The sequence below is a fragment of the Elaeis guineensis genome, chromosome 12 (genome assembly GCF_000442705.2).
Source record: "Elaeis guineensis isolate ETL-2024a chromosome 12, EG11, whole genome shotgun sequence".
NCBI classification, from domain to species: domain Eukaryota; kingdom Viridiplantae; phylum Streptophyta; class Magnoliopsida; order Arecales; family Arecaceae; genus Elaeis; species Elaeis guineensis.
Window position 1 is genome coordinate 22,698,022 of NC_026004.2, and position 19,128 is coordinate 22,717,149.

General features: G+C 37.4%; 1 protein-coding gene and 1 long non-coding RNA gene across 2 annotated transcripts; both read right to left on the reverse strand.

The window, feature by feature from the left end:
- Positions 1-6,179: 6,179 nt before the first annotated feature.
- On the reverse strand, positions 6,180-6,866 carry LOC140852956 (uncharacterized). Its single transcript, XR_012136016.1, has 2 exons — positions 6,663-6,866; positions 6,180-6,584 (listed from the first exon to the last, which is right to left on the reverse strand). It is a non-coding gene; the product is annotated as an uncharacterized lncRNA (long non-coding RNA).
- Positions 6,867-8,464: 1,598 nt separating this feature from the next.
- On the reverse strand, positions 8,465-11,496 carry LOC105054783 (uncharacterized). Its single transcript, XM_029267517.2, is given in 2 exon segments — positions 8,465-10,657; positions 10,660-11,496. Coding segments are annotated over 2 exon segments (2,247 nt in total). The 5' UTR covers positions 11,060-11,496; the 3' UTR covers positions 8,465-8,810.
- Positions 11,497-19,128: the final 7,632 nt, after the last annotated feature.

Here is a 19,128-nt window from a genome sequence, read left to right on the forward strand (position 1 = left end):
GACAGCTATTGTCTGACCGTATTGTGTTTTGAATGATATTGTCAATTTGAGCACTGCAGAGGTGAAGAATAGTCGGCGACCACTATGGGCCAGTTGCCTTGAGCCATCATTGAGGTATGCTTCGTAATGCACGGTCTTGGATCGTCGAAGAGGACAACGGCTGATCTCAAATCGGTGGAAAAAATAATGGCCGACCGTGAGTCGCCGATAACCTCAGTTGGTAAGCTTATCGGATGCAGTCATTTTGGACTCTGGGTCTTTTCACTAATTCAGCCAGTTCGAAATTTCTCCCAACAATGTCCATCTTTTCAAGCACCAAGATCATGGATTCTAGTCGACAAATCACTAGATTAAGTTGAGAAAATGGGGATAATCTGTTCCTTATTTTTCATCCTTTTTGTTTTATTTTGTAGCATCGATTGCCACCAACGATGCTAGCTAAGGGACTTCTTTGTTGTGCCATCATAGCCCCAACCACTGTAGGTTATACCCATTGTCAGTGGGAGACCCTCTATTTTGAGAAAGAAGGGGAAGTCTCCCATTTCGCCGAGAAAACACAAAGAAAAAGAGAAGGAAAGAATGAAAAACAAAAGAAGAAAAGAAAAGAAAAAAAAATGAGAGAGAGAGATTCTCCTCTTCCCTTTCTCTTCCCTACTTTCTCTCATTATTTTCTCTTTTCACTTTCTCTTTCTATTTTCTCTTTCTATATATAGTTTCTATCTTTATTTAAGTTTTCTATACTTTCTTTTAATGACCTTGACTTAATCCCAATAAAAAAGAATCTTAATCCAGGATTGCAAGACAGCATGCCGATCCTATCAAGATGTCGGATTTTTATTAATCATGAATCTGTCAAATTAAATATTATCATATTTGATTATTCATTAATTTTATTAAATCACGTATATACTAATTCAATCATAATTTACTGGAATTATCTTGATCGAACTGATCAAGATGTCGAGCACTATCGATTGGCCAGCTCTATGAGGATTATTAGGACTTAATATTTTTACTCTAAAAACAATCATCTTAAAAATTTGATCAAAATATAATTTTTAAATATTAAGCTCTGAGAAGGATTTTTGAAATTAATTAAATCTAATAGCTAGTTTCATTTACAAAATAAGTAATGTTTCATTTTTTCAACATTTGTCAATAAATTATAAGATATTTTATACATTAAATCATTTATGATTTATGAATTTAATGCATAATATTTTTATTATTAAATATATAATTTTTTAAAATATTAAATGATTTATGATTGAACATATTGAATTTGATATGAACTGTTCTTGATTGATTTCGATGTTGCATGATTTTTATGAGTTATTTAATTTTAAAGTATGGATATATCTATGAAAAAATATTTTAATTTAAGAAAGATTTTAACTCATGGCCTAAATATGTATTAAATCTTATTAATAAAGATTAAATGCTAGTACTTTGATACCTTACTAATGGGATGGTAAACACTAATGCTTCAATATTCTACCAATAAGATGATAAATGCCGATATTTGCATATCCTATCAGTAGGGGTTATATACTGATAATTTGATATCCTACTAGTGGAACAATTAAATACTGATAATTTAATATCCTATCAATAAAAATTATGTGTTGGTACTTTGATACATTGCCATTGTTATATAGTGGCATTTTCATTGAGTTCATGATTGTCGAAATAAATGTGATATTTTGAAAGAATTTGATTTATAAATAAAATTTAAATTTTAAAAAAAATTGGATCCGTTTACTTATTTTTGGATTGTACTCCATATTCTGAATGACTTTTAAATTAATATATTTTATATATTTATTTTCAATATATTATTATTGTTAGATTTATTTAACTAAAATATTTATTATTTATTGGACTGTCTAATTTATTATTTTATATTTTATTATTTTTAAGATTCAGAAAATTAGCTTGACTTAAAAATTTATCGTAGAAGAATGATTAAAAATAAAATTTGATTTATTTATTTTAGATTAAAAATTTTAATAAAATTTTTTGAATATTAATAAATTTTATGAAACTTTAAAATTTAGATTTTAATTATTTCATCATGGATCAATTTATTGATTTCTGTTTCTGTGGTTTGCTTTGTGATATCACCAAGGGATGTCTTATATGGCAAAAGTTCTCTATGAGGGATTACCACGGTCCTTGCCTCGCAATCTCGATTAAAGGTTTGGCACCTAATTTTCGTCCAAATATAAAGATAGAAGGTATAGCAAAAATTTCAAATATTTTCTAAGCCCCATGTTCCGTAGAATTAACTATCCTGGACTTGTGTATATTTCATTAAAACAAATCTTAACCACCAATGATAAATTGACGACAGAAGACGAATATGCCGTATCATGAACCAGCAGTACGGTTGAAAGGCTACAAATATGGCAGAAGGCATATGAAGTTATTTGATATGCGACAGAAGTAGTAAATTACAAGAGTATTGGCATAAAAAATAAAAAATAATAAAATATTTATATAAAATATAAATCATATAAGATCGTAATTTCTGAGATATATATACAAGAATTTAAAATAAAGAAAAATACTCCAAGATACTTATAAATTGTAAATAAAAATTAATTTAACTCATAACCACAAGTCCACGGTCCAACGCATAACAAAATTGTAAATTGTGCTAATCTCCTCTTGCCACCTGGCAACATGAATATTTTAATAACAGCTGCATGGTATAATGGTATTATAAATAATATTACAAAGAATCAATTTAAAGAATTTCACTTCATAATTTAAAAAGCCTGTAAGTGTTTATAATTATTAATAAAATCAATCAACTCAAAGGATTACTCTAGCCACCTTTGAGAATGGAAACAAACTGGGATATTTAAAGGGAACGAGGGACGCTGTAACCACTCCCAACTCCCACCTCCACCGTCCACTTGGGTCATGAGTGCTGTCGTATGAGATCCCAACTGCTCCCGTGTCTGACGCTGCCACGTGGAAAGCTCCCGGCCTCCCCTCCTCTTTTTCTCGTCCATCAGCCATCACACCACGTGGGACCCACTAGACTTCACGTCGGACCCACAAGCAACGACGGTCCAGATCGTTCAATGTATCCGGTCTGCACGTAAGACAAATCACCCATCACGAACCTACTCCCCCAACCCTAGATCACTCCCACCCAACAAAAATCCAACGGCCTAACTCTCGTCCGTACGGAGTGGGTCCCACCATCGGAATAATGGGTGGATACGTATCGCTTTCCAGTGGATACATGGCATATTTGGCAGGGGCCTCGTGACGGCATCAAAAGCATACTGGATTCGTCAGAATTATTCGCGTATTATATTATATATTTGGGTGTTATTATTGAACTGCTTATTTAGTTAACGCGTTAATTTTATGGTGCATCCATCGCAACAACTAACCACCCTGTCTCGGTGGGACCACCACTAACTCCGTACGGTCTGACCAGTGGTCCTATTCTCGAGTTTAGCGTATCGTGTGCCGGTGGGGACCACCGACCAGAGATACTTTCCGTACGCACAGAATCTTTGCCAAGATGCCTTTTTTTTCTTTTTTTTGGTGTTTTTTTTTTTTTTTTTTTTCCTCTGAGCTTTTGAAGGATGGCTCCTGGACTGGACGCTGCGTGAGCTGACTCTCTGACTTAGCTCCCATTTTTATCTGAGAGTTACAGTGGGGAGAGAGATGCTTCCACTGGCTGATGGTTTTAAGTTGGGAAGGCTTGAGAACAAGGCTTCTTGGCAGCTAGTTTGATGGCAAAATCTCTTGATCATGATAGTAGAGATATGGATCCCACTCTTGTCCTTGTTTTTTCCCCACGAATAAAATGGTTTAGGAATAATGGATAAAGCCAATCCTATTGCCTAAGCCAAAATTGTCTATCAGATTTGTCTAATTCAAAATGTTGTTTCACTACTTTGAATTATGCAGATCATTTGTTTGAAATCATTGCTTTTTGTGAAAGTATCCAAAGTGGTGGAGCAGGAGTTTAAGTTGTGATGGAGAAAGATGTTGGAAATTCAAATCAAGTAATAAAGGGAGGGGGAATCTTTTTTGAGTAGGCCGTTATTCAAACTTTAAAGTCCTCTTTTCACCAATAAAAGGAACAGTTTAAAAGGTTCTCCCGCCCCTAGTAGATTTATTATTGGTTGATGCATTGAATTGTTTCTCTTCCCATATAACTTGATTATCTATTTCACAAAAAGTTAGCAACCTCTTGTTTAAATGCAGGAAAATGAACATTTTGAAATTGGATAAAACTTATACAAGCAGTGAGAATTATCAAGCTAAACACCCTATCATAACGTCCATTAATCGGAGATGACTGACCAAAATAGTTTTCCCATTTGGATTCAAGTGGCACATCTCTCTATATCGTATGTATTCAGCCATTCACATATTTCTATGGTTTTGACTGAATTAAAGGTTTGGAAGATCTCATTTGCCTTCAAGGGGGTAGGTTTAATTTGGATAAAATGGAAGATTAGTTGTAGAAAACTTTTACAGTGTAGGCATGTTGAGAGTTCTCGCTAGATGGGACTTTGAACACTACTCTTGGTAGTCATTAGTCAAAATTTTTTGACTCGCAGCTGTTATTCAGCCAACTCAGTAGGTGATTGATATCATGATGAATTGACATGAGAATGTCTCTTGACAAAAAGGCAAAAAGTCAAAAAACTTTGGGAGAAACCAAGAAAGTCAAGATCTTGGCCAATATTTGATTTCTAAAATGCTGAAATTAACATTTGGCAGTATATATAGTAAAAAGCTAGATTAACTATCATCTAAAAATTTCATGTAAAATTATAAAATAATGATTAAAAATAATGAAAAATATAATCTATTAATCCTAGTACCTGATAGTCTAAAGATTTGTAAGACTAAATAGAAACAATCAAAAATCTACCCAGTCATCATGTTCCAACCCAATATCTCAGAATATATGAATCTATATCAGCCTGAGATAGGAGCTGAGGTAATTGCGGCCGGATTGCCTAATAATAGTACAGGCCAATTTATAAGCTGGAATGGAAAACCTTCAATTCAGTTTGACTGGAGATATTTAAACCTTCAATTCAGTTTGACTGGAGATGGCCGATTTTAAGCGGATAAGATAGCAACTCGATCGATCTGAGGTACAACTTGTATTCCCTGTCAAATTATATCATGTAACCTTGCTGTAGAAAATTCTTACCACATGGGTTGTTAACAGTGGGCCTGGAAGAAAAAAGAAAAAAGAAAGAAAAGAAAACCGATACTCGTATGTTCGCTAACCTAGTTTTAAATGTCATAGCAGGGATTAATCTACCAATATTCCTTATTATTCGGTAGGGAAGATCTCTCTCTCTCTCTCTCTCTCTCTCTCTCTCTCTCTGAAGACAATGAAATGAGTAGTTTATAAGTAGTGAATTCATAGATGAGTGTGTTCCAGGCATCCAGTAGACAGGTGTTTTAGCATTAGGAAAGCAAGAGATACTTGTAATTTATAGTTACGTACTGTAGTAGTATTCTACGTGACATAATTTGCGGCAACTTATGCACCATGTTGGGGTATTAACTATTTTCTAGCATGCACCTAGCCTGTCAAAATGGTATCTTGCTATCAAATATCCTAGGGGAAAAACAAATTACTTTACAGCTAACCAATATGTATATCAGTCATTATAAGTTTGAATATTGGAATCTCACAAGAGAATAGAGGTAAATGGATACAAGGACCCCTAGCTATATGCCTATGGTCCATCCCAAACAACTCCCTTAACCACCCTATACTCTGATATTTCATACGGGATGCTTTCTGTACCCGAGAGACTTCAACTAACATGCAGTAGATGCAGCATAACTACTCTACCACCCAACATTGGTGTCCGGAGGTAGTGGAACTGTCAACCCGAGAAGGGAGAACTTTGACCGGATACCATCATCTACCACCTCATCAATAACCAAAGAGCATCCCTACGAGACTGCATGACCCACCTTCCCACAGAAAACAATGACATGATGGATGCCGGAGGGGTCCCCTTTTAGACCCTATCTATCATCTTCACATCTACCTCCCCACTTTGAAAAGTTCTCACTCCATGAATAAAATGCTGATGAATGCTTACCATAGTGAAACTGCGTGAATAAATGCACAGATTTTGCTCAAACTTATGAGCACGCAACGTATATCATGATTGTAGTTTAATTTTGATTCCTGCAAGCATGAATCTCATTATATCAAAAATTCCTCTTTGGAATGAAGCCATCTCCAGCATCGTCAGCAGCATCGCCGCAAGGTCCCACAGGTCCGGAAGCAATGATGGCAAGTATGCTGAGTGATGTCGGAGCACCATTTCAAAGCCTCACGAACGGTAAGTTAGAGGAGACCAATCCAAACCTCAGCTCTGGGGCACAGGCTTTACTAAAGTTTAGAAGACAAGCCAACCACAAATAGTGGGGGGCCGCCCATAACGGACCCTGAGCTTTTCTTCAGACTGCTGCAGCGCACCGACCTCGACGTCCTCTGCTGCTTTCTTTGGTGGGCTTTCGGTCATCCCCAAGAGCGCAGCAAAGGAGAAGGTGGTAGCCAAGCTGACCTGTTGAACAAAGATTTCTATGATCAAATGGCTTTTTCTTCTTGTTGTTCTCTGTGGTTGACCCATGAGGCTACCCACCTGGTTTGCCATTTACCCTACCAGTAAACAGACTGAAATGGCCCATCCGATAGATCACCAAGAGAAATAATACCAACATCTCATGCTCCTTCAGCTTGGGAGCTTCACATCCACACCAAACCTTGAGTCATTTCTCCAACTTCCTTTTTCAAGTTGTCCACCTTCAAAACAGCTAACAGCACCATCTGCTTTGGAGGGCTTTCAGAGCCCCTGCACCAATTCACCAATGCAATTTAGTCAACTTTGCAACATTGTTATGAACACTTGGAATTGAATCATGCTTTAGACGATCAAAAATGCACAATTGCAGCAATAATTTATAGAGGTTTATATGACATGATAACACTCCCAAGAAACTCGATGGGTCAGCTGTGACTCAGAAAAATATGCTGCCGTTGATCGAGTCTGAAGTAAATTTGAAAAAGAGCTGTTGCATTCCGCCATTTACAGATCTTCAGATAAAGATGGACATGGGCAGCTGAACTGCTGGTAGTGGAGTACTGCTCAAATTTACTAGCAGCAGGGGCCCTTTTTTTAGCAAGAAATATTATAACATCTCAGTCAGTGAGTGCTCCAAATCCATGTTCAAATGCCCATCACCATTTATCAAGTCCGCTAGCTTCCTGTGTACTTGTTGAGCAAAGACTAAATTCAGACCACAGTTCACTCTCAGTGAATAGAATGACGGCCAATCTGGGGAGACAGAATTGGGTGATAAAAGCTTCCACCAATACTCATGTGCCTAATTTTCCTTCCAGCATGGAGAAGATCCATCATTCCATTTTATGGTGAAGTTTGATTACTTGGTTCTTGTCATGGACAAGGATGCCATGTGATTGACAGCAGTGATAATGCGATAAAGGGGAAAAGCGTTGGTCTAATCCCATAAAGGATGTCTATCAGAAGTTTAACAAAACTTCTTCTTTTTTTTTTTTTTTCTGGGGACCAGAATTTAACTTCTTTGAAATCAGTAAGTCAGGACATGAAGATGTGAAACATGCCAAGGAGGAAGTCCTAACATAAAATTTGATAAGACAAGTGCTACAGCTTACATGTGAAACTCTATATCAAGGTGCAGGCGAGGAGGCGAGTAACCAGTTTTTGTGAAGTGCTTTTTAACATAGATGACCTACACATTATCCCCATTGAAGCTTTCCTGAGAACAGCTGCTATATGGCTGAGATAGATTTGAAGCTTAGTCTTGACATATAGACCAATCTGAAAATATAGGTTGAACAATTAAAGGGGCTTCATGAATTCCAATTTACCTACCCGAATTCAAAGGAGATGCTGCTGCCTCCATGGAATCAGAACTAAATCTATGTGAAACTCCCATTATCACAATAGTTAGCCCATAATTCTATGATAACTTGAAGCACATAATTGTATCTTCTCTCTCTTGTAATCACAGTAGTTTGCTCCTGATGTTTTGCAATTTCATAAAGAAAATTAAAAATTATGATACCTGGAGTGCAATTCTTAAGACCATTTTTTTTTCTCTCACACAAACACTGAGTAGAGCCATTTTGCACAATGAATTAGAATATTGAACATTGTAAAGCCAATTAGGAATCAACATTCAGTATCAAATACAAACATTCAGGCATGTTGATCAAAACCGAAAAAGAAGACAGGATCAAAAAATTATCTTCTACATACAAACATTTTTACATGTTGCACTAAACAAAAGATATAGTGTAAGCATGGACTTGCAGTCAATTGTTCAACCAGCACTAGACAGTTTCGAAGCAGGGGAAGAAGAAAGAGTAGCAAAGAACAGAAAAAAAAAAAAAATAGTCTTGAGCTCATTTTTTGAACTTTATATAGATATTATTAGCAAAGAACCAAAATGTTACATAATTCTTCCTGTTTCTATTTCCTCAACAACTCTATCTTATGAACAAGAAGACTTTCCTTTTTTTCTGAAGCTCAATAAAATGTCATACCCCATAGGGAGGTTCAGCTTCTCCAACAAATACATTATAGGTTTCTCTGATGCCCCCACTTCCCACCCCACCAAAATCTCGAGCGAGTAAGTTAGAAGAATAACAAGGGCATAGAGAAGAATTCAAACAAAAAAATCCCAGCATTTCCTACAAATCCTATTCTACATAAGGTAAGAAAAGAATAAAATCCATAACAGAAATTTTACACTGATGGGACATCGACAAAGGCCTCATTGAGCACATCCTCCTCACCACCGGCAAGGAAATCTGCATCCTTCTCCTCCTCACTGGAGAAGTCCCTCCTCTCGAACTTCGAATGGGCTTGGACAAAAAGCATCTTTTGAGCCCGGTCCATGCCAGTACTCGATCGCCCATGTGTATACATCCTCTGGAGCAGTGCCAGGCTGCCCTTGAATCCACACGAGGTGGCATGCAGAAAGATAAGCCTCACAGCCACCTTCCCAAGGGACTTGAAGTCACTCAAGCAAGTCTCCCATACCAGTCTACTGCTCTGCGGGTTAGCTAGCCTCATCTTCCCCGTGGATGGATCGAGCTGCTTCTCCTGTACAGCCTGTGCATACAGAGGGTCCAATCCCTCTGACCTCCACTTCATCAGCTCCATAAGAGCAATGTGGGCTTCCTCTCGCAGCACCAGCCTTGTGATCAGCCTGTCCACATCCTTCTCCTGATCAGGCGTCAAGAACTTGAAAGGCGGGAGGTACTTCCCACTCGTGTCCTTCACCAAATATAGAGGATCCAATACGAATGCCGCCGCCCATGCCGGGTGGTAGTTCTTCTTGAACCTCCTCTCAATCACCTCCTCTACAGGCCCAACCTCTATACTGTATTTCGAGCACCACTCCTTCACCTTCGTTTTTAGCTCATCCCACAGCGGCAGGCATTGCCCAACCAATGGCCGCTCGGCCTCCATTTCCTGAGCCATATCCTTGACTAACTTAACAACCGAGCAAACAGCCTCCAACTCAGTCCAGAAGCTCGTATCCTGAATCATCTCTGCCAATTCCCGAGCAATTGGCACCTCAAGACACGACTTATATTCCTCGTCGAGGACCGCCAATTGGAGAGGATGAACGAAGCCCATTACATCCTCCAGCAATGCAAATATGGCGGCAAAGTTACGTACAGCATCGCCATTATGGGAAGTGCTTCTTATAAGGCGAGCTTGATCGAGCTCCTGAAGCTGGTGCTTGTGGAAGATGCTTCTGGACTGGGAGTGAGTGTTGAAGAAGTTAGCGAGCTTCGAGCAGTTGGCTGTGACGCGCTGGAAGAGGGGGAGCTCGCGGGCGAAGTCCTTGATGAGGCTGTGGAAGCCCTGGAACTGGCAGTAGAGGTTCACCATCCAATGGTGCTCGCTCTCGAGGCTTCGCAGAGCAGTGGACTTGAAGCGGTCGGCGACGATGCCGACGCAGCGATGCATGAGGCCGCCGGAGAGGCTGGCGACGGCGTCCCAGAGGACCTCCTCGGCATAGCCAGGGGGCGCCCCGCCGGTGACGAGCTCGGCGCGGTGGAAGACAGTGGTGCCATTGGGGAGGTTGACGGCGAGGCTGACGAGGGCGTGGTCGGAGGAGGTGGTGGGGCTCGACGGCGACTTCCAGCCGCCGGAGGAGATCTGGAAGAAGAGGGCGTCACGAAGGCGGGCGTCGGCTTCGGCGCGGGCGTCGCGGTGGCGGGCGTGGAGACGGGGGAGGGCAAGGCGGCGGGGGGAGAAGGTGGGGAGGCCGATTTGGTGGAGGAAAGATCGGAACTTTGGGTGGGCGAGGGCGGAGGGGGAGACGGTGGGGAGGGACTCGAGGAGCCAGTCGGCGAGGAGGGAGAGGGCGGCGTCGGCCTGGGGCTTGGGGAGGGGCGGCCCCGGGGAGGCCTTCGGGCTCTTGAGCCGCTTCACGCTGTCCTCCAGCATCGCCAGGGCACCCAGGTCCTCCCTCCCGCCGGAGAGGACGAGAGGGGCGGTCGGGGCCGGCAGCGCCGGCGGTGGCGGCGCCGCCGGGTCGGCGAGGGCGAGGGGAGAGACGTGGTAGGAGGACGAGGGGCCGGCGGCGCGCTTGCGAGGGGTGGGGGGAGGGTGGAGATGGGAGTGGGAACGGCGGCGGAGGCGGCGGCAGCGGAGGAGGAGGGAAGGGAGGAGAAGTTGGGGCAGGTGCCGCGCTTAAGGTGTTCGGAGGCGGTACGGGAGGGGTTCGAGGCGGAGAAAAGTGTGGCGCAGAGGGAGCAGCGGAGCTTGACGGCCTTGGGGACGCCGGGGGAGTCGGGGGAGTGGACGAGGATGGGCTCCAGGTGAGCCCAGTACCACGCCCCCTTCCCTTTCACCGCCTTGGCCCTCACCATCAACAACCCCTCGTACCGCTTCCTCGCGGCCCTTGCGGCCGCGTCCTCCTCCTCCGCCGCTGCCGGCGTCTCCACCTCCGCCGTCGGCACGTTGGCCGCGGCCATCTGAAACAAGACAAAAGCACAGAAAAAAGGTCGCCTTTTTCCCTCCGTCCTCTACAAAGCTAAAACTTAATTAGTATACTGGTAGGTAATATTCGTCGTCTTCTTCCACCGGAGGTGGCGGCGGCGGCGACGGCCGTGGCGAGCTGGCATTTAAGTGGAGCTCGCCGGCGGAGGTGGCCGGGATACCGGCGATGCTGCTGGGTTGCAGACAGGCTGACTCGCGGCTTTTGGGGTGATGGGTTTTGGGTTTTGGGGGAGGGAAAGTGGGGACTGAGGGAGGAGTAATTGGAGCCTTTTGGGGTGCTGGTGTTGCTGTGGCCAGTTAGAAGCCCTCAGAGGGATGGAGAAAAGGGCACCTAGGAAATCAAGGCCAAGGCCAAGGCCATGTGCCCAATCCTTGGTTTCTCTGGTCTTTGGGGTGTGGGTTGACTGCTCCTGGAAAGGGGTTGGCCTGATTTATACTCATGTTCTGGAGTAAAGATACACTCTATTTTCAGTGTAATTTTGTATGGATATGTATACCAGGAGGGAATCCAGCTACTTTTCTCCTCATCAATTTAGTGGGAGTAGTGGCAGTTGTAGAGTAGTGGTAGGTGAGAGACCACCCTAGAAAGGAAATTTCATGCCTCAATTTCCAATATGCATTACTGAGCTTTCCATATAATCAAGAACCTATATGCAAAATTTTATGATTAGGGGTGAACAGTTCATCATATATGCTTAGATTCTTTGTGCTATTTAAGTTCCATCATGAAAAGAGTGTATAGTAATACTTGTCACAGCGAGAATGGAGTGAGTAATAATGTTGAAGTAAAGATTGCTGAATTGGAAAAAGAAAGGGACAGGAGGTAACATGTCGAGGGGAAAAAAAAAGGTGTCGCAATAGGAACAAATCATTGACCACCAAAGACCATAAGAAACCAACCACTTGTGAACTACTGAGAAGTCCATTTGCAGTTGTTTTTCCTAATTTCTCTCCTACTTTCATAAAGAAAGGCTATTAGATGCAACTATCTCCAAATCTAAAATGAACTATGATTGATTTCAACTCCATCCCGTGAGTTCAACTCCAATTTTACATTATTTTCTGATTTATCCCTCTCAAATCATCGAAGCGTTAAGTTTGGACTCTTTCTAGGGTGCAAATTTAAATCATTTTTGTTACTGCTTTTCAAAAGCCAATATATTCTTGTCTTTTCTTTTTCCCTTCTTTCCTATCAATTTACCGTGGAATACACACATTACTCATGTAAGACATTAGTCTCAATAGAGAAAAATGATCCCAAGTACTTGTCATGCACATATCATAAGTTCATCAGACGGCTCATTGCTAACTTAGAAACTCTACCACTGTATTTGATGAGAAATTCATGAATTACACTAATCTCTTCTTAATAATGGTTTGTTTGAGGATAATGAGAATATATATACGAATTTCTTCATCTCATATCCCTTCACGTCTGGAGGAATTGAGTTGAATCCTTTTTTTCTCAAAAGGGCCATCCAAGAAGTACGGTACAAGCATAAAATGACCACTCATTGCATGGCCATGTCACCTTATGCTTTCAGGATTAATTATTGGACTGAATTTGGCTAGTTCTTCTGACTTTTTGGTAGCTAGTAGGTTGTTGAAATGTTCGACTCATGCAGGCTAAATCCCTAGATATTGTCATGATATTGCTAATTAGCTAGCAAACATTGCCCAAAATAGTGATTTTGCTAGAATTTGAGATATCTAGTCTGACTTATGGTTCACTTTTGGCTACCGACAATGGCAAGGCCATTTAATTATAACTCCTATAATTTTGCGGCCTCTAATAAACCTTTCTAATTACCTAATCAAAAGAAAATGAGAATTCCAACAAAAAATTAAGGACCAGGATTAGCTACTTTTTTTTTATTTAACAAAGTGCAAAGTGAGACTTGATTCCCTTTTAGTAATTGCCGATTGATGGATTTAGGATGTAGGATCAAAGGATTATATATCTATGAGACATCCATATCACACCAATTGTAGTGGGATGGAGTGCATGGAGACGTATCATGTCCTTGGGACGAGGGAATCATGTTACATTGCTATTCCTCATTGGAATGTGTACAACAACTGCTACAACGAACAACGAGTGCCTCAACCCAACGTGCCAGCCAAGTATTATATTCCCCCCCCTCCTCAGCAAATGGTTCAAAATATTAATAAACGTCACGTTACCTTTTTTAATCTTTTCACATCTTTCTTTACTCCATAATCCACTCAATCCTTTGCGTTCTCTCTCCTTGCAAGCACTGGGAGGCAAGTTTCTTTTGGGCATGAAGCCCGAGACCAGCGATCTGAAAGTGATTATGGGGTCACCATTAATGTTAGGTGTAGTGGTTCCAAGTGGGTCTGGGATTTAGCTTTATTTTGTGAACAATGGCCGTAAGTCCCAGGCAGGGAAAAGAGGAAAAAAGTGTCCGTAATCTTTTTGCTTTGACTAATTGTGATTGGTCACTGTTTCTGTCCTCAGCCACATTTATTATTCAATAACTTTTCCCCTCTAATCACCTGCGTTTTTGATTTATTGTCTTGTCTATTGTTCACTATGATTACGAGACAATTTCTTGCAGCCTTGCACATGATGGATACTAACCATTTTAATAAATATCCCACAACAAGGATGAGCCAATCCTTTGGAAAGATCTCTACCATCATTCATCAATGCTGGGCTGCCCTATAAGATGAGATTATTGATTTCATCCACACTGCAGTAGATCTAATGGTTTTTTTCTTAATTTTTTTCAGGACCGTATTTACCAGCTTTTTAATACTGGCATTTGTTGCAATAGTTTTTTACTGAAATCACAGTTGATCATTATGACAACTGTTGTATAATTATCATGAAAATTAACGTGATGGATGATAATGAAAATAATAACAATATCGTTATCCTAATGGATGTTTACTCGGTATTTTTTTTTTTTCCTAGATAGTTGAGTACAGACCTTTTTGGAGAGTTATTTTTTTTAAAAAATATTTCAGTATTATTTTATTAAAAGTTGCAAATATCAAATGATGGTTGGTATTCTTTTTATAATGAACAATTACAATACTAACAACCATGTAGAGTACCTGTCAATTAATTGGGGGAACCCAAATCGTTACATTGACTTATCTTGGACCATACTACCTACCAGATGGTGTGCAGCCTCTAGTTTGGGGTGTCTCAAGGGTCAGGAGTCAAGATGTTATAATGCCTAATACTACAAGCTGTCTTACTAACTGTTCCTTCCTCAATTAAAAATGGAAAAATGAAAGATCAGTAATTTATTAATAATAGAAAAAAAAAATCAGTAATTTAGTACGGAAGTTGTAAAGCAGTTGAAGATCCACTAATTTATACCTTTTCCTTTATAAATAAGGTTTAAATACTCGAAAATTTTAAAAGTAATTAAAGAAGAATGTAATGATACAAGAAGTATGTAATGGTACAAGAAGAAGGTGTCCTTTACAAAATAGAAATGCTCAAGTATTGGTTATCTACACATGAAAAATTTGCTAAGCTCATAAAATCAACTGATTCTATTTGGCAACGGCATCCATGAGTAATACCTGTCCTCTCTCTTACCATGTGCAAAAGAGCTGTATGGGTACACATAATAAAAGACCGAAGCATTGCTTGAAATCTAGCTGGATTTTTTTGTTGTTTGTAGCGGGGACAGTAGTAAAGAACTTTTGATCCATTAAATTTTTTACCTAACTCTAATGAGTCATCAATTAAAAGCAAAGTAAAAAGTAAATCCTACTAGAAATATAGAGCAAATGTAAATATAAAATATATTTTCTGTAGAAATTTATGTTACTATTTACTATGCTACAAGATATTTTTCACATGAGATTATTATTGTTTACTATTTGCAGACATGATATTACCATCTCAAGATGTGATAGAAGTCATGCTGCGTCATTTCAAGAATAGAAACCATGGTGGCCAAATTATATTGTGATAAGATATAAATATACGAGAAAATATATGAAAAAATAACACTTCGGATATCTTTATTAAATAAACACTGGTTGATCATTAAAAATAAAATTGTTATATGATAAGCGGATTTCAAAAACTAAAAGAAGATGTCACGAGAACATAAGCTGATTGTTATAATTTTTTAGGTATCATCTTGTTGAGATTCGTTGTCATAAGATATAAATATATGAGAAAATATATGAAAAAATAACATTTTGAATATATTTATTAAATAAACACTAGTTGATCATTAAAAATAAAATTGTTATATGATAAGCAGATTTCAAAAACTAAAAGAAGTTGCTGTGGAAACATAAGTTGATTGTTATAATTTTCTAGGTATCATCTTGTTAAGATTCCTTGTCAAGTCCCAATCAAATTAGAATTTTGTTTTAAGTTGGTCATTAGTTTTAATGACTTTAGGATTCTATTCATAATATTACTTTATTTGATTATTTTCTTCTAAATATTATTAAAGTTTGTATTGTTGTGAGTTTTTGGTTTTTGAGTTAAGATAGAAGTCAAAATCTCATCTATATTGTGCTATATTTAAAAAAATCTTCGGTGTCTCTTTTGCATGTGGAAGATGGTAGAAAAATTATATAGGAAGAAAGAGAGAAGAGAGATTATTTGTATATACAGAGATTCTTGCATGAGGTATCTTTTTGCAGTATTGATCTTTACTCTTTTTTAAATAAATTTATTTTTCTCTCTCAATTTTTTTTATAATTATTTTTTTATGATTCTCTGTAAATATTTTTTATTTGATATTTATTTTAAATCTTGAGCCAACACGATCAAATCTACTCTATATAATATACTACTTTATATGGTATCAAAACAAAAATTTTGATATTTGTAGTTTTATATGGTGTCAGAGCTAAAGTCTTAAGATTAAAAGTTTATGTATTTATAGCTTTACATATTATTAGAATCATAGGCTTGAAGAGTGGTCAAGCAGTTTATAGCTTTAATCAGATTTATTCTGAGCGTAGTTTTTTTAGAGCAGTAACTTGATTATTAATTGGAGATCCTCTTGTTGTTAGCTCGACATAATTGAAAGCTTTCAGTAATTCATTGTATAATGATACAAGTGTGTGGACTCTTATTTGGTAATTCAAGAGATGAACCATCATGGTTGATGTTATTACTTTCTCTATCAATGGGTTTAGTTATGAGATATTTGATTTTACCAATATCAATAAGACTACTTTTTCTATTGTCATTTCTCTTCATAAGTTGAACAACACTTATTATCCATGTTGAAAAGCTCTTGTTAGGTTTTATTTGAAAGGATGGGATTTATGAGATATTTTAAATTAGTCAAAGATGATACCAATAGATGAGATTGCAAGAAGAAAGTAGAATCTAAAATCTAAAAAATAATATTGATTCTTTAAAATTCAGTCGATAAAGAAAATTTTCTCTATATTCAAGATGTAAAGGAGCCAAAAAAAATATGGGATCGAGGATATCCACTCCAATTCTGGCAATGTGAGAAATCATAAATAAAAATTATCTAAAGTGTGGATTCTAATTTCAGGTTTCTCTAAAAATTTTGAAGAGGAATAAAATTAGTTTAAAGATGAACATCTAAAACAGGAAGAGTTTAATCAATTAGAGATTAGATCAATTTCTAAAGACTTAAAACATAGTAAGGATGATTAGCTTGAGGATCAATCAAGTTTAAAAAAAATTTGAAGTAAGAAAAACTTGATCAGATGGTTACCATATTAAGTTTAGAAAAGATCATGATTGAAGAATCTATTGATTCTAAAATTGCTTGGAAAGAGTCAAAAGATGTTATAATTGGTCCAACTATAGATATCTATATTGAGAAATCAAATCATGTGGAGTCTTATGCTCAAGCTATCCAAGATTTGGATATTGCATGTGAAGACTTAGTAAGCTATGAGAATGAAAAGCTGATCGATTTTGAAGTAGCTTCAGAAATCAAGCAACATGAAAATATGCTTTATGGAGATTATTCTTATTGTGCTATCACGATCAACAAGGTTTGTGGTACATCAACTAATTTTAAAGCTACTCCAAAGATCGAATAGTTGGGAGACTCTATGCATGAAAAGTTGATTCCATATTCAGAAGAAATAAATCATGTGCAGATACTTGAAGCTTCTCAAATGGAGGTATATGAGTATAAAAAATATTCTATTTTTGACTTTACTTGTATGCAGGTAATGACTGATGCTCATAATTATTGTAACTAATAATTTGATATTTGTTGGATAAGCTAGATAGTCGAAGGACTCTCGACATCATGACCATAGAATCAGTGCCGAAAAAAAATATCATAGGACATCATTAATTTTGACATATGTATCGAAAAGAATGAGCCAATGAAAAAACTATTATCGGGCCAATAAAGGAGTTACACTATTCGATTGTTGATTCGATAAATTATTACATGTTGCTATTACTGTAGCAATAATAGCAGTGGCTATGATGGTGCTTCATAACATTGATAATTTTAATATTGTTCGCATACACTTTACAATAAGGAATGTCAAGATTCATTGCCAAGTCCCAATTAAATTAGAATTCTATTTTTAAGTGATCATTAATTTTAATAATTTTATGATTCTATTCGTAGTATTACTTTATTTTTTAATTATTTCCTTCTAAGGGTTACTAGAGTTTATGTTCTTATAGGTTTTTTATTTTTAAGTTAAGATAAGAGTCAAACTCTCACCGACATAGTATTCTATTTAAGGGGATCTTTAGTGCCTCCTTTGTATGTGGAAAATAGTTGAAAATTTATGTGAAAAGAAAGAAAGAGAAGAGATTGTGCATGCAAAGACATTTTTATAATGTATCTTTTTGATGTTTCGATCTTTATTCTTTTCTCAATAATTTTTTTTTCAATTTTTTGTTTCATAATCTTTTTATAATTTTTTATAAATATTTTTTTGTTTGATATTTATTTTAAATTTTAGACCGGCATGGCCGAACTACTCCATATAACTTACCATTCTATGTATCTAACTAACATTTTTGAATTGGTTAGAATATAGATTCAAGTTTTTAGATAAAACATGTACATCTCGATAGTAGAATATGCTATAGCTAGGTGTATCACTAGTGAATTGGTGATACCTAAAAAATTATGACAATTAGCTTATGCTTCAAGAACATTAATTATTTTTAGAACAATGGTGACAATTATATATTCTATCTAGAATACTTTATGTAAAGGGGCTGTAGCCTTGGTTAATTAGAATAATCTTCTAGCAAGAGTAAATCAACTAATTGTTTTATTATATAAGAAAAAATATATAATACAATAGTAGCAGTAATAAATATTTTCAAGTGCAGTGCTTTCGGCTGTAAAGGAAGTCAAATCAAAAGGTCTACAGTATAAAAAATATGACAATAAAGATGCTTTTTGGATGAGTTGGTATGTTATATAAGAGTGGCATGGCTTAACAATATTGATTTACAGGGAATGTTCATGAGATTTCTATATATTTATTATTTAAAATTGTTCATTTATTTATGCATCTTCCAAAAGTCTATATCTATTTTATCGAGAAAAAGAAAAGCCTATATCTAGCTTAACCAAGATAAGACCCAAATAAGTTTTCAGGCTTGTCCTAGATCCATCAATTTAGTGGCTTTAGATCGTCCATTCTACTTTTAGGTATGTTCTAGGCTATGATCAAGCTAGCATCGGACCTTCAAACTAATTCCCAATGCATCAAGTTTGCTCATTTGAAATGCAACTAGAAGAACTGCAATTTGATGACCAAATCTTAATTTAGATCTATATTTAACTTGTAGGTCTTACTTTAGTGTTGGATTAGACACATCCGGTAGGAGTTGAATATGAAATTTTCCTTTTTACTTTTTATATACCTTCATTTTTTATTTATTTATTTTAATGGAAAGTTTCCCCATTAAATCCAATCCATATTATTTTATTAACTCGTTATCATTTTAACTAGTATATGAACCTTCATGATTATGATAATATATTTATTAACTATTTTGATTTCTATCATATCCCAATTTACAAATTAGCATTGACTTTTCCTGAAAAATATAATGCTG